This window comes from Eleginops maclovinus, chromosome 5 (assembly GCF_036324505.1).
Source record: "Eleginops maclovinus isolate JMC-PN-2008 ecotype Puerto Natales chromosome 5, JC_Emac_rtc_rv5, whole genome shotgun sequence".
NCBI lineage: Eukaryota > Metazoa > Chordata > Actinopteri > Perciformes > Eleginopidae > Eleginops > Eleginops maclovinus.
Window position 1 is genome coordinate 5597650 of NC_086353.1, and position 21801 is coordinate 5619450.

General features: G+C 39.0%; 2 protein-coding genes across 2 annotated transcripts; one reads left to right on the top strand and one right to left on the bottom strand.

Annotated features, from left to right (window-relative positions):
• The first annotated feature begins 344 nt into the window (after nt 1–344).
• Nucleotides 345–9048, top strand: pkd2 (polycystic kidney disease 2). Its single transcript, XM_063884764.1, is given in 16 exon segments — nt 345–1301; nt 2280–2393; nt 3066–3199; nt 3395–3645; nt 3748–3972; nt 4079–4307; nt 4820–4990; nt 5640–5821; nt 5907–6027; nt 6114–6212; nt 6772–6893; nt 7010–7127; nt 7225–7336; nt 7339–7387; nt 7777–7924; nt 8165–9048. Coding segments are annotated over 16 exon segments (2688 nt in total). The 5' UTR covers nt 345–877; the 3' UTR covers nt 8354–9048.
• Nucleotides 9049–10065: 1017 nt separating this feature from the next.
• On the bottom strand, nt 10066–21036 carry abcg2d (ATP binding cassette subfamily G member 2 (JR blood group)). The gene is made up of 15 exons (XM_063884177.1): nt 20811–21036; nt 19966–20025; nt 19771–19885; nt 18909–19061; nt 18423–18580; nt 17706–17857; nt 17154–17249; nt 16511–16761; nt 14280–14362; nt 12675–12764; nt 12467–12588; nt 12157–12311; nt 11768–11857; nt 11326–11432; nt 10066–10774 (listed from the first exon to the last, which is right to left on the bottom strand). Exons 1-15 carry the CDS (start codon nt 21020–21022, stop codon nt 10627–10629), a joined length of 1992 nt encoding a protein of 663 aa, XP_063740247.1. The 5' UTR covers nt 21023–21036; the 3' UTR covers nt 10066–10626.
• Nucleotides 21037–21801: the final 765 nt, after the last annotated feature.

A 21801-nucleotide genomic window follows, 5' to 3' on the forward strand; every position in this document is an offset into this window, starting at 1 on the left:
GACTCTCGCTAAGTTTTTTAAATCAGAGTTTTAATTTTCAAAACTTTTACGGCAAAAAGCATCAATCTGTGTCAATGAGCTGTAAATGCAGTGTTGGCATGGTAACCGGTGACCCAAACATACAAACATATCTTGTGTAACACTAACGTCTTTATCATCTAACTACAGCACTTAGCTTTTTTAAACCAAATCGAAGGCTAATTTGTGGTCAAAGTGTTGAAAACAAAATATAAATGGAGTAAAAGCATATGTCATACAATAAAAAACGTTTTCTACAGAGGTGCTTTCCATCCTTTTCTGCGACGCCATGACTTCTAATGTAATCTGAGTCCCGGACAAATGGGAATGAGTTTTTTTAGGGGAACAGTTCAGGAACAAGATGGCTGTCCTGGGGCAAGAAAAGTGTCTTTCTTCTTCCACATAAACACGGCATCTTAATGCAGCCACCAGTGTCATGTAAATAGCTTATTAGGCAACGACTTTTAATAGCTTATTAGTGAACAACTTTAAACGCATTAAAGGCATCGCTGTATTAAGGAGGACATCGTTTTCTGAGACGGAATTGAAGATCGGAAAGTTTTCTTAACGGTTTGTTGAGAGTGAAAACGTAACTTACTACATTAACTATATACGGAGCATGATACCCTGATTAAAACTTCTTGATATTGATTTTTTAAACACCGTGTAACTTTAATGTAGTTATTTAGGGAGTTATTGGACTAACTTTCTTGTCAGAATTGTTGTTTTTAGGCGTTTTTAGATGGTACGGTTACCCGAAATGCTTTAGCCGTTATAACATTTTAGGGGTTTTTGCTTGCGTCACTTTATATTTTGCAGATGCCCCACACTAGATAAAAAACAAATAGCTAACTGGACCATGAGTTCATCCAGAGTCAGACCACAGCAGCTGCCGCAGAGCCAGACTGGCAAGTTGCCGCACAAAGTAGACTCAGGCGAGGGGATAGAGATGGAGAACATCCAGCATCAAGACCTCGGTCTCGGGGGAGTCGTAGGCACCCCGTCCCCGCCGTCCAGACAAGCCTGGAGCCGTGACAACCCGGGGTTTGAGCCCGAAGAGGAGATCATGGAAGCCGACTGGCCTCCAGCGAGTCCCGGGAGAAGGTCGGTATCCACGGCCTCCAGCAGCAGCTGCAGCAGCGGCCTGGGCAGCTTCCCCGGGGCGGGCAGCAGCACCCACATCCCCCGAGGAGGACTTTACCCGACCCCGACTGTGGATGCCAGGCAGCAGGACAGGCATCTCCAACGCAGCTGTTTGAAGCAGATACTGCAAAAGATCAGAAGTAAGTCACTTATCTTTTTTTCAGAGGTGGAAGAAGTACTCAGATATTGTACATAAGTAAAAGTACCAGAGTGTAGGAATACTCTGTTACAAGTAAAAGTCCTGCAATCTGTTGTTTCTTAAGAAAAGTATTGGCATTTACATATACTTAAAGTACTCATTATGCAGATTGACCCATTTCATTATAATATATTTGATATGGTTTGATTATAATTATTGATGCATAAGAGTGTCATCAAAGCTGGTAAAGGTGCACAGTTTTAATTACTTTGTGTACTGCAGGGTAGTTTATATTTCGCATCATAAATCCCAGTCTGCAAAGTAACTGAAGATATTTAAAACACGTGGAGAAAAAGTACACAATTTACCTCTAATTTGTAGTTACACTTCAGCAATTATCTAGCCACAGATTAGTAACACCATGATAATGTTTACATACACCATTGATCAGGGCTGTGACGTTTTCAAGCTTTTTTCATTGTACCATAGGACATCAAACTGAGGTATTTCAGTGATTTTTTTGTCATAATTTCCCCCTCTAAAACATAAACAGGATATATGGACTTAGAAGTGTCACCTTCCCCACTAATGTTATCAATGCCCCTATGGTAGACACCTACTAAAGTTTCAATGCTAACAAAAATAATTATTTTTAGAAAAGCACTCAAAATCCAGGTTATAAAGTGCTCCAAACAAAGCAAAAAAGGTATATTAATAAAGAGACATTTAGAATCTAGTGAAAAAACTAACAAGTCAAGCATGTCCATACAGTTACTCAAGAAGCGATTATAATATGTCTTTGCTCTAAACGATAATATTTTTGGGAACCACTATTGTAGGGATTGTATTTCAGCTCTTTCTAATTCAACAGCTTAGTCTAATGGGGAAACATACAGGTATTTTTAGTTCATTATTTATGTAATAATATCTATTGTACATTTACTGACTGCCAGTTGAATTGCTGTTTTTTTCTTTGCAGTTCTGTGGGGTACAGAGCTGATGGAGGACAGTGACAGCACTCGAGAGAGGTACCTCAGGAACGTACTGCGGGAGATGGTCACATATATCGCATTCCTCATCACTGTTTGTATCTGTAAGTAAACACTGAAGAATACTGAAATGATAGTTGATCCAGGTGACTCATACTAAGCACCTCAAATGTGACACAACATTCGCAGGCCTTGGCACTTTTCTTGTAGCTGAAAAGTTATTTTCCAAGCTCACAGTGTATGCTTAATGGTTTTGGCAGCTGAAAAATGGAATATGCCAGACTACAAAGTGGGCTACAGCTACTGCACAAATTTGATGGCCAAATTTTCTGATGGTAAAAAGATCATAGGAATTCCACATTTAAAATGCATATGATGCAAAAACAATTCACTACTCTCTTTTCGCTGCAGTGAAATGTGCCAAACTGTGGTTTAAGGGTGGATCAGAAAAAAAAGACTGGATTGAGGGATATTCTGCCAGGCAGACCTCGACTATTATAAGCAGTTTCCAGAACTGGTGCCTGAAAACTGAACACTGAATGCTACTAGGAAAAGTAGTGGGTAGTGAAACAAAATTAAGTTTAACCCCATACTGACTTTCTGTTATTTTCATCAATTCTTTGCAATGTCGAACTACATTTAAAGAGCACACGCACACCAACAACATTCACTACTTGTGATTCTACACTTGCATGACTGCGTTTTACCAACAGCTTGTTATGTAACTAGTGCTAATAGGAATATCAATTGTAATGGTTATATTTTCTGCTCTGTAGTGACTTATGGGATGGTGAGCGCCAATATGTACTACTATACCAAGGTCATGTCTCAACTGTTCCTGGACACACCGCTGTCTGCAGGGGACCCTTCCTCTTTTAGAAGCCTCTCAACCATGGATGATTTCTGGAAGGTAAAACGCAAATTTCATTCATGTTCAGCTCCGTAAGCTAACAGTAAGAGTACTGTAAAAAGGTGACCATACCAATGATTGCAGGCGTGTTGGCTGGTAAACAAAGACCCATTTTACAATCAAAATAAATAACCTACAGGGCTTTCCATTTCCAGCCTGTCCTGTGTCATAAACTTGACTGTCCTACCCTTACAGTTCACAGAGGGGCCTTTCCTCAAAGGCATGTACTGGGAGGTGTGGTACAACAACAAGAGCCTGCCAGAGAATCAGAGTCTCATCTACTACGAGAACCTGCTCCTCGGGGTGCCACGGCTTCGACAGGTTAAAGTCCGCAACGAGTCCTGCTCCGTCCACGAAGATCTGAGAGGCGAGGTTCAGGACTGCTACAACATGTACACCCCATCCAACGAGGACACGACCTCTTTTGGCCCCAAGAATGGAACTGCGTAAGTCAATGCTTTTGATGTCATGGGTCTGATTACCAGTTCTAATGGGACTGAAGCTGTATTAACAAATGTCTACAACCTCTTCTTTCTTTTGTCTCTTAGATGGGTGTATACAGCACAGAATGAGATGAATGGCAGTGGTTATTGGGGCCAGATATCTAAATATGGAGCTGGAGGATACTACCAAGACCTGTCTCGTACAAGAGAGGAGTCAGCAACCCAACTGCAGTTCCTCAAAGACCATCTGTGGCTGGACAGAGGAACCAGAGCCGTGTTTCTCGACTTCTCCGTCTACAACGGGAACATTAACCTCTTCTGCATCGCCAGGTGAGAATCATAACAGAAAACTGTTATATGTGCATATTTAGATTGATCTCCATACTATACAGTACCATTGTATGAACACTAATAGTACATCTAATGTATATTTCAGGTTGTTGGTGGAGTTCCCTGCTACTGGTGGTGTGGTGACCTCCTGGCAGTTCCAGACCGTGCGTCTGATACGATACGTGTCCAGCTGGGACTACTTTGTGGGTCTGTGTGAGGTGGCTTTCTGTATATTCATCCTCTACTACGTGGTGGAGGAAGTGCTGGAGATCCACATCCACCGCCTGCATTACTTTAAGAACCTGTGGAACTGTCTGGATGTCCTCATTGTCGTGGTGTGTATAGAAGTTGTATTGGTGGATTATTAAATCTATAACATCATGCAACTATTTCGCATTGAAATGTATGAAAACAACAAGACCTGGATCCCCGTGAAGTTCACCTCGTAGATCGGGCACCCATAGATTTAGGCTAAATACTTTAGTGCATTTCGTCCCTTTTCTCCCTCTTTACTGTCTGTCTGTTATCCAATTTTCATCCATACTTTTACAATACACTCGTTAGATTCTGTCTTTAATTACACATTTAAAGCTTATTAAGGATTTAAGTCATCGGACGTGTGGATCTTAGGTTATTAGAGTACTATAACCAAGTTGGTTTGCTTCTGAGAGGAGACCTCAGGTGGATAATTTTGCTCCTGGTTAAAACATGCCCGAATGAACAATGAAATTATCTTAACCAGGAGAAGCTGATGCAGAAAATTACATATTGTCGTTCAAGGTAAATGTCCATTGAATTTAAAGGAGATTGACTGAGTTTTTTCTTTCTCTGTGTGCTCTTCTTTCAGTTGAGTGTTGCCGCCATTATCATGAACATAACCAGAACAGCCATGGTGGGCGACAATCTGAAAGGCCTGCTGGAGAATCACTCGGCTCACCCCAGCTTTGAGCCTCTGGCCAACCTGCAGGTCCAGTTCAACAACGTGGCTGCAGTCATTGTCTTCTTCTCCTGGGTCAAGGTAGAAATCCTTAACTTTGAGCCATAATTACTCCAGAGACAGAACAGTGCAGAGGTTTCCATAGTTTTTCAGCTGAGGACTCATTAGGAGGAAGGAATAACTACACGATGGGAATAATTGGACGTAGCCTATTTTCTACACTTCAGTTGTCTTAGTACTGTAAAAGAACAAGAGAAATGTATTAGACATAAAGAATATAAGACCCAAAATAAAATACGATTAGGATTATCATCACAGAGTACAAATTGCAACTGCCATCAATTAAAACTGCAAGTAACAAAGAATCAAAGGCAAATCAAAAGAGAAAATGCTATTTTAAAAGTGTTTATCAGAGCACATACATTAAGTGTGAATTGTTTTACTTTTAGTGCACAAATAGGTAAATAAAACACAGATTTTGATCATGGTATTTCAAATAGTAAAATTTGTTAGATATATACGTGATGTATGGACTAATTTAGATGTAAACATTAAAATATAATTGGTGATCCAGTGAACGTTTGTAAAGACAACCTAAAAAGATATTTAATAAATGAATGAACACGAACACGTTAAATAGACCCCACTTTGAGACTCAGTGCCATAGTGGAAACATAAAAACCCAAATACTGTAAGGTCAACTAATGCTAATATTTTCTCATCCTCTCAGCTTTTTAAGTTCATCAACTTCAACAAGACGATGAGCCAGCTGTCGGGGACCATGTCCCGCTGTGCCAAGGACCTGGTGGGCTTTGCCATCATGTTCTTCATCATCTTCCTGGCGTACGCTCAGCTCGCATACCTGGTGTTTGGAACACAAGTCGACGATTTCAGCACTTTCCAGGCCAGCATGTATGTCTTTCAAAGCACAGTCTGCACATGTAGCAGTACCTCTCATGTTTCCTGATGATTAAATACGTTGTTTCTGTTTTTGTAGATTTACTCAGTTCCGCATCATCCTGAGAGACTTTGAGTTCTCAGAAATAGAGGAGTCCAACCCAGTGCTCGGACCCATCTACTTCACAACTTTTGTCTTCTTCATTGTCTTTATTCTAATGGTGAGTAGAGTGAGCTGCTGTTGTTTACATACCGTACTCCCCCTCACTAACACAATAACACCTTTCCTCATTCTTTCTCGCCACAGAACATGTTCCTGGCCATCATCAACGACACATACTCTGAGGTGAAGGCCGACATGTCCCAGCAGAGGTCTGAGATGGAAATGACGGATCTCATTAAGAAGGTATTGGGTTACGTGGATCATTCATTTTGTCCGGTCAGATTAAATCCATTAAATCAACAGAAGCTACCAGGGCAATAAGATCCAGAAGCCACTCCAAATATTGCAATTGTTGGGGTCTGGTTGTATCTTCTTACAGATACAGATATTGGAAAAAATATATTAGAAAAGATATTAGAAAAATAAAGATTATTAGAAAATGTCAGGCTTTTCACTTTTTCACGTTTCTATGCGAGTCAAAGTCTTAATATGAATTGAAGCAATATATTAAATAAAAGTTATATAATAAAACTAAAACTGAAGTAAGATTACAGCACTTCTTTGTTTTAGTATTTAACCAATCACCTTTTTTCAGTTCATATATATCTATAGTTTTTACTCCTTATGTTCGTAAAAGTTTTATTTTACATATCTCTGATGAGAGAGCCTTCAGCTTGATAAACAGGGACAGCAGTTAGCCTCTGGTCCTGGGAACATGTTTAATAGTTTACTTTTGCAGAAGTGTAGTTTGTGTATTACCTTTAAACTCTAAATGATTCGTATATGTATTGTTCTCCCTTAGGGTTGTAACAAAGCTTTGATGAAGTTGAGACTGAAGAAGACGGCAGTAGATGACATCTCTGACAGTTTGCGGCAGGCCGGGGGAAAACTCAACTTCGATGAACTTCGCCAGGATCTGAAAGGGTGAAAAAAAACTGCTAAAAACTCTTGTGATATAATTCCAATGTTTGATTTAGGTTTTTACCCTCACATTTATATGCTACATCTTCTGAGTGTCCTTCTATTTATATTTTTCTCAGGAAGGGCCACACAGACGCAGAGATTCAAGCCATCTTTGCCAAGTACGATCACGATGGCGACCAGGAGCTGACGGAGAACGAACACCAGCAGATGAGAGACGACCTGGAAAAAGAGAGAGTGAGTGGCGATACAGAAACACAAAACACACCCTGAATGCACGTGTTAGCTTACGTTAGGCCTGCAGATGTTCAGTGTGTGTCTGCTCGCTCGCCAGGAGGACTTGGATCTGGAACGCAATTCGCTAACGAGAGCCACCAGTGGGCGGAGCTTCCCTCGTACTCAGGACGACTCGGAGGAAGACGATGACGAGGACAGCGGCCACAGCTCCCGCGTCGCGGCAGCAGCTCCGGGGGCGTCTCCTACGAGGAGTTTCAAGTGTATGGAGTTTTTGTTATCATTGTCGTACTGTCACTTAGATGCATTCGAATCTACAAATACATGGGTAATGGTAAGTAAAAATAATCACAGTGCTAAAGCAGTGCATTATTACAATAAAGAGTGTGATATTTCTATTTATAAATATACAAAGCTTTAATATGCAAGGTTAGATCACCTTACATAGTGGTTATTTATTTTCAACCATAGGAAGCCCTTAATGCCGACATAGTGGATAGTTAAATGAAAGGTGACTGTTCACTGAAGTTTACTGATTAATAATAAAAATGTATGGCAATCTCCTACATACAAAATGTATTCAAGTTTTTCATACTAATCAGAATGACTGACTGCAGTAGTAAGACATGTTAATCACGGCTGTGTTCCTCAGGCTGGTGAGGCGTGTGGACCGGATGGAGCACTCGATCGGCAGCATAGTGTCAAAGATAGATGCCGTGATCGTGAAGCTGGAAACAATGGAGTGCGCTAAACTCAAGCACAGAGACGTGCTGGGCCGACTGCTGGACGGAGTCATGGAGGTTAGAGCTGTGGAGACATTCTGTGTGTCTGACACAAATCAGAATCAAAAATGATATTCAGATTTATGAATTATGCTTCCATAATAAAGATGGAGGCTGGAGAGAAATGGAAATCCTGTCCTGCATCTTACTTATGTGCAGATTTACAGTAACCAGATTACACATTGCTTGCTGTAAGATATCCTGCCTCCGGCAGTTTCTTGTGTGATGTAAACAAACTGTGATCTGTGTCTGTGTCAGGACGAGCGTCTGGGAACGGACACAGACAGGCTGGTGAGTGAGGAGCTGGAGCGCTACGAGTCTGACGACATGGTCTCTCAGGTCAGCCACGCTCAGCCCGCCACACCCATCGGCCCCCGACCCCGCCCCCACTCCTCACTGTCAACCGACGGCCTCGACACCAGCACCACGGTGAGCGGCCATGTGTGAGGATCCCAATGGAAGGAAGAAAAACTCTCCTCTGGAAATTCCCCTGCAGCGGTACAAGCAACCAAGATTTTTTCTCACATTGGAGGGGACAAAATAAAAGGCCTCAAATACTTAAATGCACTGAAAGTGAGTGGGGTCCTCCTGTGAGACATCAAAGAGTATTCACTAAAGCTAATATTAAGTATTACCTTAACAGGAAGAAGAAGGGAAACATGTGAATGAGGTTAAATAGTGAAGGATTTACAGAACAGTGTTACATTGCAGTAAATATTATTCACCAGCCTGCCAGCATACTCAGATGTACTCAGAATACGCAGCGTATGATTTTAGTATCACATGAGAAATATGCTCACCTGCTTTTGATTGCTGTATCCACACATCTTGGCATTTACACAAATACCAAAAAGGCATTTCTGTTAATCGTGCTAATTACTTTTTCATCGTTTTAATACACAGTAGGTACAAGTGTGGCGCGTTCTGTCATATTTACTCATCGTACATCGATTAAGCTTCAAATTGTATAGCTTATCATTTTATGATACATATTGTAACTTAAACAAACTTCGATTTGGAGTGCATTTAGTGTTCATGGGAAACCCATGCATTTATTATTGTTTTTCTCTGTGCCTTACTTTTTTTTACAATCTATTTCTTTTTTAATCTATTATAATGCCAATAAAGTGTTATTAAAATAATGGATACTGTTTTATTTTTCAGACTTTCTAAGGTTGTAGATCTCCAATGATTTTACTGTAATAATAGAATAGAATAATTTAGGTAAAATACAAAAGAAATGTGCATGAGTCTATAAAAAAAGCATTTGATTGTATTGTATTGTACACTTAATATGGGGTATTTAAACATATATTTTAGTATTTAAAAGAAACACTAAAATATATATGTTATTACTATACTTTATAATTATAATAAAAAGTGCTTTACAGAGTAGGACAAGATACAAAAAAAGAGTGAGGAACATAATTAAAAGCAAGTTATAAACAAACAGAAAGAGTTATAACACGACACCACTAAAATTACCCCAAATTAAAAGCCAAATAAAAATGGTACACTACTGAAAAAAGTGACGTCCAAACACTGCACTAAAAAACCCCACAAAGACCAGTGTTATTGAAAATGTTTATACATGTTTTCAAAAAGCTGATAATATAAATGTATATATACTTTATACACTGCCTGGGAAAAAAAAGGTCACACACTCTAATATTCGTTGGACTGCCTTTAGCTTTGATTACGGCACGCATTCGCTGTGGCATCGTTTCCACAAGCTTCTGCAACGTCACAACATTTATTTCTGTCTTGCATTAATTATTTATTTTTATCTTGTATTGATGACGGGAGATTCAAGCACTGCGTAAAGTCTTCTCCAGCACATCCCAAAGATTCTCACTCGGGTTCAGGTCTGGACTCTGTGGTGGCCAATCCATGTGTGAAAATGAAGTCTCATGTTCCCTGAACCACTCTTTCACCATTTGAGCCTGATGGATCCAGGCATTGTGATCTTGGAACATGCCCGTGCCATCAGGGAAGAAAAGATCCATTGATGGAATAACCTGGTCATTCAGTATATTCAGGTAGTCAGCTGAACTCATCCTTTGGGCACTTAACGTTGCTGAACCTAGACCAGACCAACTGCAGCAACCCCAGATCATAGCACTGCCCCCACAGGCTTGTGACCTTTTTTTGGGCCGGGCAGTATATATATATATATATAAATTGAAAAACAGAAAGGTTTAACACACACTATATATATGATATAATTGTATACTATCTACAATTACACATTATCAGTCATTAGTTAGAATCAAGGTCATTTGGATATTGTGCAAAAGCTAAATATCCAAAAGTTACAAAAGTACAGGAGAATATCTGATTCTGAATAATGTGTAAATATTCATAAATAAAAAATACATCCAAAATATATTCATGTAACTGACATTGCATTGGGAACAACCAACGTGAAGACTTTGCATATTGACGTCTTGTGTAAAGATTTAACAAAGGAGACACTAAGTAGAATACGTTAAACTGTAATAGAGCCAGGCTGTTTCCTCCTGCTTCCAGGTTTATGCTAAGCTAAGCTAACTGCCCCCTCACTTAGCACACAAACATGAGAGTAGTTCCTCTCATCTCATCTAAAAAAAGTTGTTGTATTATTCCTATAATGGTGATATTTTTGGGGAATAATTACTGGCCTGGTCCCATGGAAGACACAAATAAAAAATGCATAATTTGCTGGATTTAAATAATCACATTTAAGTGAATTTCTTGATGTAGCGGAGTTTCAGATAGGCGATGATGAAGAAAGTGAACGTCATGACGGTCAGAGCCACGTGATTCTCCCACAGTCCCCTTGTGGTGTACTCTATTCCCAGGTAATCCAGGTACTGCTCCCCTGTACATCTGGAATAACAATCCCAATGTGTCAATTAAAAATTAAATATCAAATATTTGAGATAGTATAGTTACATGTAATACAGAAGCCCTGAGAGGCAAGTGAGATAAAACATATGAGACACAAGTAATTAAACATTACTCTCATGTCTTAATAATTGTCTTAATTATCATGGTTTATAATCTGCGTTTAGGGAAATCATGAATGCTTTTAAGTCCCATTAAAATATGGGGAAGTGATGCACTTTGGCCTCTTGTGGATGAAAGGAGCTTTATAGCACCAAACTTTGTAAAAAATGTAACTACCAAAACTTTCAATTAGGAAAACGTACAAATATACTGGACAATTTAGTTTCCTCTTACCTGTTTTTAAGTCATTTAAAAAAGTTGAATTTCTCTCACTTGCTTCTCAGGTCTTCTGTGCATGAATGATTGTAACGCCAACTCTATTTGTGCAGAATAGCAACTTGTAACATGTGCTCTGGTGGTCTAATTCAACTGGAATATGTCATACTCACACTAAGGCCTACCAAGTCACACACACATGCAGGTGTACTCACATCAGGCCGACCGCGCTCACACTGCAGTTTGTCTCTGCAGCCGACGTGTTTCTGATCGCAGCCTCGTCACAGAACTTCAAACCCACAAACTCGTTGATCTTCAAAGCCTGGACATGGACGGTAGAGTCAATGAATGCAGAGCAGAATAAAGTGAACAGGGTGAATCAGACTGTAAACTAAAACTGGATGCTGATCTGTGTGATCCATTTTAACTCGGTTGACTCAAGTTGCTTGTTTAAGGGCGGGGCTCAAACTATCCTAAGAGAGGACTTACTAACCTTACAGCCAGGGACGGTTTGAGCTGATTAAAATTAGGAATTAGACATTGCAAACATTTGGGATAATGTCAGTACACAGCTCAACAACATATATAAGATAGGTAGTCGTTTAAGGACATTTGAAGGCAGAAATATTACAAATCATTCCTTTATTTGTGACTTACTGCGAGGCCGTAGCGAGGAATGCTGAAGTACTTCAACCAGGCCAGCCAGTCCATGATGCTCGGGAGGTTCACCAGCAGACCTGAGAAAATCTACAACACGACACACACGTTTTCCATTTTGAAACACAGCAGGAAAAGCTCAGTCACTGTGACTCAATGTTAAAGAAAATGCCCACTCATGCACATTCATACAGAGGCTGAGGCTGCCATACAAGATGCCACCTGCTCAGGGAAGCCGACACTCACTCACATCCACACACCGTTGGTCATGCCATGGACTAATAACATTAATTGGGTCCGCACACATCTGAGTCTTAATTACAGGTATTAGTGTCCTCTGTGCATATTTTGGCCTGAATTCATGTATTCATCCGTGTGGTGTCTCTCACCATCATGAAGACGAAGGTGATGGTCATGAAGATGTTGGCGAGGGCGACGACGCTCTGGTCCGCTGAGATGGCCATCGTCATCGCCGTGGCCGTGTACGCCACCAGAGTCACCGTCAGCGTGAAGACCAGGAACTCTGCGGCGGATGATTTGAGACCTGAGTGGAAACACAAATGACCTAAATAATGAATGAGATCACATCAAAAAAGAAGGAGCTAAATGTTGAGGATGTTGCTTTTTTTATCAGATTCTATTTGTGATAAATGCCTTAGTTTGTCTGGGGGAGAAGTACTTTTTTAATTTCAGTCTTACCAATCAAAAAGTAGACGATGCAGCTGAAGATAACCGAGGTGACGGTGCGCAGAGTGATGTCTGACAGGATCTTGGACAGGAAGTAGACGGATACCCTGTAGTAGCCACTGATGTACTCATGACTGTAACAAGAAAACACAAACATAAAATAAAGTTTTAGCTTTTATTACTCAATCCCAATGTATGTTGAGTCATCCACACAACGTACACGAACAGTTTCCTCTCGGTGATGAAGAGCTCCGCTGCAGACACAGTGCTGAAACACTGGTTGGTAGTGATGAAGAAGAGGGCGCCCATCCTGCAACAACAATAACAAACACCAGGCTTTATTTCAGTATTTCTTTTCCACATTTCCGAAGAAAAAAAGAGGAAACACATCACTTGCTAAAATGATGAGTAATGAGAATGTGCCCAAAAAAAGATATCATATAACCATGTGAATAAAAAAAAGGTCCAATAAAAAATAAAAATAATAATAATGAAAATAAATCAATAAAAAAAGATGTATATATATTAATGATAATAATAATAATAATAATAATAATAATAATAATAATAATAATAATAATAATAATAATAATAATAATAATAATATAGCAAATGGGGAAAGGGCACACCCTAATAAGTTACTAATAGAAAAATAACAAGCAAGATCAAATTTGAAACCTCAAAGCTGAAAATAGTACAAAATGAGTGTATATATATATAAATATATATATATACACTCATTTTTAAAATAAAGATTATTTGATATTAAAAGATATATATATATAATGTTATATAAAATGAAGAAGTAAAATGCCAGGATGTAGACTCAGAGCGTCTGATACAAATTAAAATAACTTTGCAGATTACACTGAGTAAAGAAAAGAGTTGACTGAAGGCAGTGTTGGATAAAGAGCAGTGTAACAGCTTATCGTAGATGTGGTGTGGTCCATATGTACATACAGCCGGGACTTAAAAGGTGACTGACTCCACTATAGACCAGTGAGCAGGAGGGAGGCGAGAATAACGTTTAAGCCGCATACACCGCTGTCTGCCATACTGCCTATGCATTGACCATGAATATAATGACATTAAGGCTTTATATTCCACTGAACCGTGCACGGGGAAAAAGAGGGAGACCATTGAGATTTGTGATGTGCTTCACTGGGCCTGTGAGTACCAGGTTGTGCCCAATAAAACACGGTAAGAGGATTAGCCTGCTCGACTTTTCACACTTCTTTATGGAAAGCAGGGGCCTGACTCAACAACCTGAACAATGATTAGGAAACATCAATAACTACACACTATATAACCATACAATATCCCCAAAATAATCATAATACTATATGTGTGTGCTCAACATAAAAGCCATACAGGATTTAACCAGGCAAATAGTTTGAACAGATAATTCAGGCCAGGTGATGTGAGTACCATCGGGTAAACATGTGAGAAGTTATAATTACTATTGGGAACGTTTCTGTAATGCAGCTTTTACAAAAGTTCTATATTTCTGGTTAACCCATTGCTATTGCTACCTAACTGTTGAAGTAGGATGACCGGGTTATTCTTGATCGTTTTTATTTATTGTTTTATCTATTATTATAGAATTACTGAAGTCATGGGTCCAATTTCTGTACAAAGTAATGTCTTAATGGCTGAAATCTAAGTGTATTAATCAGAAAATACTGAATCAGCGTTTAAAATATCAAACTACTGTCTCTCGCTAGCTGTGTCTGTCTTTGTAGAGGAAATATACGAGATGGATGTTGGGGTGTTAAAGCAGGGTTTCTGTGCAAATGTGCAGTGTGTATTTCAGCGAGTCTCTCACCTGTTCTGGATACCGCTTTGATCGTCTTTGACTCGAAAGAAAATGGCTCCAACGATGAGGGCGAGGAAAATGTTGACTCCCAGCTGCACAGAGAAAAACACGAGAGATTTGAATACAAGCACCAACAACCATCTTAGAGTCCTGTTTTTAAAAAGAATTGCACATTTTAGCCAATAAAGGGAATCCGGTATTCTTCCAGGCTGGCCTAAAAGGGGACGTTGGAGTAGTTTTTGAGATATGATTATTCTTATTTCTCTAAATGATCCATTCAATAAAATCCCCACTTTATTTTAACAGCTTTTTTGCACAGGAAAAAAAAGTGCATTATTGTGAGTTTAAGCATGTCCAGGACACCTGTAACATTTTGAGTTCATTCCATGTGTTGGATAATGACGATAATGAAAGATATAAGTTGTCTTCCTCTAAGCACTTTGAAAAAAGATAGATATATTTGTGCTTACATACTTTTATAACCGAATGACAAAGTGCTGGACCACTGCCTGGTGACCATGGGGGAACTGAGTTGATCAAAGGTGCCTTTCCTTATCCTTCTGAGCAATCAGGAAATAATCCCCCCAGTTTGTCTAATATCAGACCGTCATGAATTACATTTGCAGAAGGGTAATAAAACTTAAGCAGCGTCCCCTTCTACAGAGAAGAAAAATGTTTGCGGGGATCCGGGGTCAAGTGGTGGGGGGAAGATGACAGAAAAGAGTGAGAAAAGTGAAAGCGACACAAGTTTTAATCCTAACAATTTACAGATTATGACGGGAGTAAAGCGGTTCCCAGGGTGAGGGGATAAGCTAATAGGGTTGAGCCTGTTTCACCTCATTCCCCGCAGCCCCTCATGTGAAAGCGGGGCGGTGGAGTGATAGGTCATGACGCCATCATGTGATGAGTCCCGGACCGGGGCCAGGGGGCTTTGTCCAGATATGATATCAGTTCAGATCCCGGCCCAAAGAGGCAGAGCGGGGTCACAGCAGTCACCCAAGCCGATTACGGCGCCCACGCCACCTAGAGCCCCTCTTGTGGGATTATTTTGACTTATTTAGGGCCAATTAGCTGTTAATAATTCTTAAAGTGAGGAGACTTCTGACGGCATTTCGCCGCCATGGGGTGACTAATGAGAGCATTAAGTCCTGACCTCTGCTAAGTGCTGTCTACGCATCCTGCTCACCATCACCTCTGCACGGACTCTGATTATCGCTCGGCTCTTTGGAGGGTTTAAACACAGCAAAAGCGATAGTGGCACAACCTTAAACCTTTAACCTTACAACAGAAATGAGAGACAATAATTAGATATTTATCCTTCATAGCTGTAGCCTTGAAGTTTGGACCTGAGATGAACTAAAAATTACAAAATGAGAACTTAATGTTTAAAGAAACAATGCTTTTAGTTGTTTTTGCTGTTATTTCCTCGTCCTCCATCTCCCCCCTTTTGTATGCATATGTGAATGAGATTGCGGGGTAATGGGGTTTTTGGTTGTTTCAATATTTGTATTAGAAAATCACAGTATTTGACATGTTTGCTATCTGTGCAAAAAGTAATAAAAAGATTTGTCAAAAAAACAAACAATGCTGTGCAGTGCATACTCCATGCCTTCATGAGCATGACTTAATAAACTTGTAACTGGGATAACCTTTTCTAAATACTACACATTTATCTGCTTCCACCAGAACATGTGCTGTGGCCTTTCTAACATTTTTGATTTGTTTTATTTTAATGCTATTTTACATTGGAATTATACTTTGTCTGTAAATATGAGTGCGGGTTTATTTGTCTGTAGAGGTTTGTATGTATTTTCGTATTAGAAGAGAATATATAGTAATACATATTTCAAAAATATATCTCATACAACATCAAGAGGCATAAAGAAAAAATGGAATTTTTTAAATATGCACTGATTCCCTTTTTGGTGTAATAAATGGAAAGGTCAACTGTAAGTCAGTAACTTAGCTAAGCATAAACAGTAGAAATAGGGGGTAGCAGCTAGTTTGGATCTGTCAAAAGGGAACAAAACAATGCTATCAAAAGTTGGAACTGAAGCAGAAACCATTATACAGGTGAGAAAAGTGTCGTTTATTCAAACTGTAAACTTTGTATATTTATTTTAAGTCTTTTGTATGTAATACTTCCAATTAACCAGTGTTATAGAAACAACAAGTGGCTCTAATTTCATTAATGTCATTTTTTATCATGGATCATGAATTTTAAAAAAGGTCCTGTTTACCTGGGCTACAGACGTTTGTGGGTTCAGCATGAGGTTCTGGAAGGTTCTCCTGAGAACCCATCGCAGCTGGTGGAAGAAGGAGCTGTTGTAGGTGATGGTGCGGGACTTTGAACAAGAGATGCACTTCTTCTCCTGCTCGATGAGCTCCAGCTCCGCTCTGGTGTCGCTGCAGTAGCTGCTGTTCCTGAACTCTTCCACCAGACGCTCCTCGATGCTCTGCCGCGAGCCGCTCTGCTCCTCAAACTCCAAATCTGTACGTAGGTGAACGGGGAGGGAAGTGACAGGTTTTAATATGTGAAATACTTCACTTCAACCGACCAATAATCCCATAAAGCACAAATCCAATTCATCCAAAAGTGGACTTTTAAAGGGATTTCTTAGGCTGCGATTACTGTGGTGGCACACTATAAAGGAAACGTTCTCTTCACAAATGTAAGGTAACACAAGGAGAGCAATTAATAAAGTGGTTCATTATATTCATAAAATGACTTTCGAACCTCTTTGCAATTATTCACACTAACTTGGGATAGTTCAATACATTTTTATTCAAGTTAATGTTTACAAATGTCTCCTATTGTAAAAACAGAAAAGTGTTGCTCTTCTCAAAAGTAGAATGCATGCAGGGATTTATAAATGGCATTACCTTCAGAGCCGTGCACCTTGGTCATAGCCGTGGAGTCTCCGTTAATAACGTCCAGAAAGAAGTCGGCTGGGTTGTTGTGGGGCTCACAGGGAAAACCTGAGACACAGTCACAATAATCAATATTTAATAATAACTCATATCATATAGTGTGTCGAGCATAGGAGATAATACTAGTCTATTCAACAAGAACCATGCAAAATACAAGGACACAATATGATTTATGCCAGATCCAGCTCCTCTCCATTTGCAGCCACTGGGCAGGTACACACAACTTCAACAGACACTGTAAATTAAACAAATTACAAAGTCTTCATCACACTTACAATAACAAAGCCAGGTCTTAGCACAGATCTACATATAAGTAACCAGCAAACATATCCGTACCAGCATAAAACGACCTCCTTTGAGAGACTTACTTACACTTGCTGACGTGATGACCAATGTTTTTCCAAGAAGTTTCTTTTTGTATTGATTTCATTTATGGCCACATATTAGAATAAAGATGCAGACCATCTACATTAATCCTGGTTTATATATTTTGCACAAACTCACCAATGTTGGCGAAGTAGTCCAAAGCGTTTGGCGCCGGTCCGTGGTAAACCATTTTACCTCCGACCAGCAGAGTGAGAGAGTCGAACAGTCTGTAGATGGAGTACCGCGGCTGGTGGATCGACATGATGATGGTTCTTCCATGACTGGCCATTCTGAAAAAGACACATAGTGAAAGAATGTATACATAGTATAAACAATAACGATGACTTTTGATAGCAAACTCAAATGTGATACTACGAAAATAAGGCTCAGACCTGCCTTTATATGTCTTCTTTATTTATTTATATTCAATTAACACTTAAGAAATAGCATATGTTCCATGCTTCACATTTTTTACCCAATATTAAAAAATTGAATCTACATAAAATAAACTCAAATAAATAGATTACATTTTTGTACTTATTGGAAGCATGCTCCATAAAATACATTGATTTTATATTAGTATTCCACTTAGTTGTACTGCCAATGTTGACATGCTCTGAATTGTATTGAATGTCATTTTAATCTAATCTTGTGTGTAAAATGCAATCCCTGTTATCAAGGGAAATCTTACATACTGTATGTCAGGTTGAACCCAAGGAAAATGAAATATATTCTGTATAACGTGTTATTAATTACAGTTTATTGGATGCAGGTTGGATACGAGTTTTGGGGATATAGAAAAAGGCACTGAATATAATCCTTTATAAAATCTGTAGCTTGGCAGAGAAGCGTCACCTCTTCAGAAGCAGCAGGACGGAGTTGGCGGTGCTGGCGTCCAGTCCGGTGGTCGGCTCGTCCAGAAAGAGAACCGACGGGTCAATGATCAGCTCCATGCCGATGTTGGTCCTCTTCCTCTCCCCTCCCGAGATCCCCCTCGTCATCTGTGTGCCGACCTGGAGTTTTTGGAAGATTCAGATTTATACTTTTATTTTTTAAAGGCTTCACCTTACCAGCTGTCACATTAAAGTGATGGATAAATTAATTCAACTATACTTATAACTCAATAACGTTGTTAATAATCATTATTCTTAAATGGGCCGTAGTGTGGAACTTCTTTGTCCTTTAATTATATATTGATGCTATCACATTTGTACAAAATTACCTTTACTCAAGTACAATTTTGAGGACTTTCTCTTGTAAAGGTGGAATCCTTTACACTGTTGTATTTCTACTTCCACTTTAGGAAAAAATACGAGTACCACTAATTGTGTGTGTCTTTACCTTGAAGTCGGCCACCTTGCTGAGGCCGAGCTCTGTGATGAGGTGATTGACTCGAGCCTCTTTCTCACTCTGCAGGACGGAGCTGGGCAGACGCAGCGCTGCAGAGAAGCGCAGATTCTCCCTGACCGTCAGCGTGCCCATCACCACGTCCTCCTGAGGGGGCAACGGTCAGAGACAGAGGAAGAGCATTTGTATGTAGTTTACATTTAGACCTGTACTGTAGAGATGTGAGGACTTAACAGAGTTTGGAAACTAATAACGTTATACATTGAGTATACTCAATACTACTATATTAACAAGGGTTTAATCGACCAACTCTTTGCTAGGGCAGAACTACTGTTATTAATTTACTCTCTAATGCTCTTATTGGTGTGGTTTTTTGGAGATCTTATCCATCATGATAAAAGTCATAACAAGATTATTTTAGTCAATATTGATTTCACAGCTTTTTGAAATATCATGTATTTACTGAATTTTAATTTAAAAAAATGATTCTCTTTAACTTTAAATATAATTCAAATAAAAACAACATTTTTTGTTGACTCTTTGACATCAGAAATATCATGCATTTAATTAAAAAAACTATGGATTTGTATTGTAGTGAAAACAATATTTAAAATTGTTGATAATCGTTGGAAGACAAATCATAATCGACTATCAAATTAGATTTATTGCACAGCCAGTGTTAAAGCTCTACAGAAATAATTGTACAGTTGGTAAACAAAGTATTTAGTATCTGAATAGTGGGACATCTGTCTCAAACCAGAGCAAAAATCAGTTACATCAATAATGTGGACAACACTCAGTACCAAAGGGATTCAGTTTCTGCAGGTTTACATGAATAGAATGATTCAACATGTACCTGAACCACATATCCGGAGAGGCATTTGAAGTTTGGAGGCTGTGGTGCTCTGTCGATGAGGACTTCTCCTGAGAGACCTGAGGGGTCCTTCCTCGCAGCCAGAATATCCAAGAATCTTTAAACAAAGACTTGATAAATATGTAAAAAACAATGCAATCTTTATCATTTTCCCTCGGAGATCAGTGGGATACTCACGATGATTTTCCACTCCCAGTAGGTCCAAGAATAGCGTTGAGTCCAGGTCTCATTATCCCACTGCAGCACAAAAACACAAACCAATTTAGCAGGGTAAATTAATGCAAAGGTAATGACTGGGACATATCTAAAGTAGTTTAAAAAGGTATAATATCATATTTTCACTTCTGTACATCAGTGTTTGAGATCCAAATGTGAGGAGTGTGAGACAAAGTGGATTAATGGGATTTTCTGCCGTTATTTTTGTCACAGCACTTCCTCCCTCCTTCATCCGAAACGGAATTGAGCTAGTTGAAGGAATTTACATTTGTTACGGATATCATTAGCATTGTTCGAAAGAAAAAAAACAATAGGGGGTTTAAAATTGTGAAAGTAAATCCCTTGACTTCAGAGGGAACAGTTACACAATAGCAGAAAAGAGTCAGTGATATAAAATGGAATTAAAATGAATAAAATCACGTGAGCGACTTTAATTCGTTTCCCTGGCAGACTGCTCTTCAGTGCATCAGAGAGATTATATGCAAGAAACCATGCTTAATATCATATAATTAACACGGAGGCAGGAACAAATTTGTGTGAAATGATTCATTCTTCCATGGGAAACGTCAGGTGTGTTTAATAGCATCAGAAAGAAAATAATAAAAGAGTTTATTCACTGTTGTTCCACTTTGAACAAGGACATGATGAGCCAAAACTAAAGAAATACTGTAAAAAATCAAATCCTCTTGAAAGTAAACCTCAAAATTGTTCCCTCAGTAGAGGCTTAAATGATTCTACCCTTCTATCTTCCACAGCTGATATAACAGACAAACAGAAGAATAACGTGTGCGGTATTTAGGACTGACTTGAGGTCCAGCAGTATTTCCCTGTGGCTGGTTTTCCTCCTGCAGACGAAGCCGCTCTGCAGTTGCACTCTGTACTGGACGTTGTGGAAGCTGACGGTGGAGCCACGCTTGGGGCTCTGCTCCACGCCGGGGACGACCTTTGACCCGGCCGTCCCGTTAATGCCGATGTCTTCTATCATGGCGATGTTGATGTGATTGGCTCTCTCCATCATCCTGGGACAGTGATCTGAGAGAGATCTATATTTTACTGAAGTAAAAAGTGTGTGAATCTCAGGGTGTCATGCAATCTTTATACCACTGTTTGTACGGCTGCTCTTTAAGCAGACATGAACTACGCATCATTACTCAAAATAACCTTTATGCATCACTAGGAAAATTGTTTGGTTTTTTAATTTAGTTATTATAACATTGGCTGTTTTAATGCATATGGCATACATTTTGGAGAAAAAAAATGTCATTGTTCTTCATAAAAATCCTACTTATTTCTACAGATAAATGATCGCTTGATTGTAGATTAAACTGCCCGGCAACAGTAAATTATTTTAATTTGTTTTATAATTATACATCAGTTATATCAATCCAAAAACATAACAAATGTAATAATAATAGTAAAACTGACAGGGACCATTTTTCTGCAGAATGAGTTAAACTTTAATACCGTTAATCAAATTAGAGCTCAAAATATTATTTGATTTGTCGATGAATAATAAATTGTCATGGTTCTGCAGAATGAGTACTTTTTCTTTTGATACTTTCAAGTAATTTGTTTTAGTACATAATCTTACTTAAGATTTTGAATGCTGGACTTTCAGTATTTTCAGTATGGTGTAAGTACTTTTACTTAAATACAAGCTCTAATTACTTCTCACCACTGCACAGATCACATCACTCTGTGTGAAAATCCTGTGCAGCACATATTCTCCCACTACTTCATTTTAATAAATGTAGTTTTTAGATTTTATAACTCTAAAAAGGACTTAAAACATATATT

What these genes read in the sequence shown, in the direction of transcription:
- abcg2d (XM_063884177.1), bottom strand. Translation starts at nt 21,022, where the DNA reads ATGATGGAGAGAGCCAATCACATCAACATCGCCATGATAGAAGACATC. An exon ending in ACCGAGAGGAAACTGTTCGT is followed by an intron (nt 12,589 to 12,674) that starts GTACGTTGTGTG and finishes TTCTTGTTACAG; the next exon opens with TCATGAGTACATCAGTGGCT. An exon ending in CATCGTCTACTTTTTGATTG is followed by an intron (nt 12,312 to 12,466) that starts GTAAGACTGAAA and finishes GTTTCCACTCAG; the next exon opens with GTCTCAAATCATCCGCCGCA.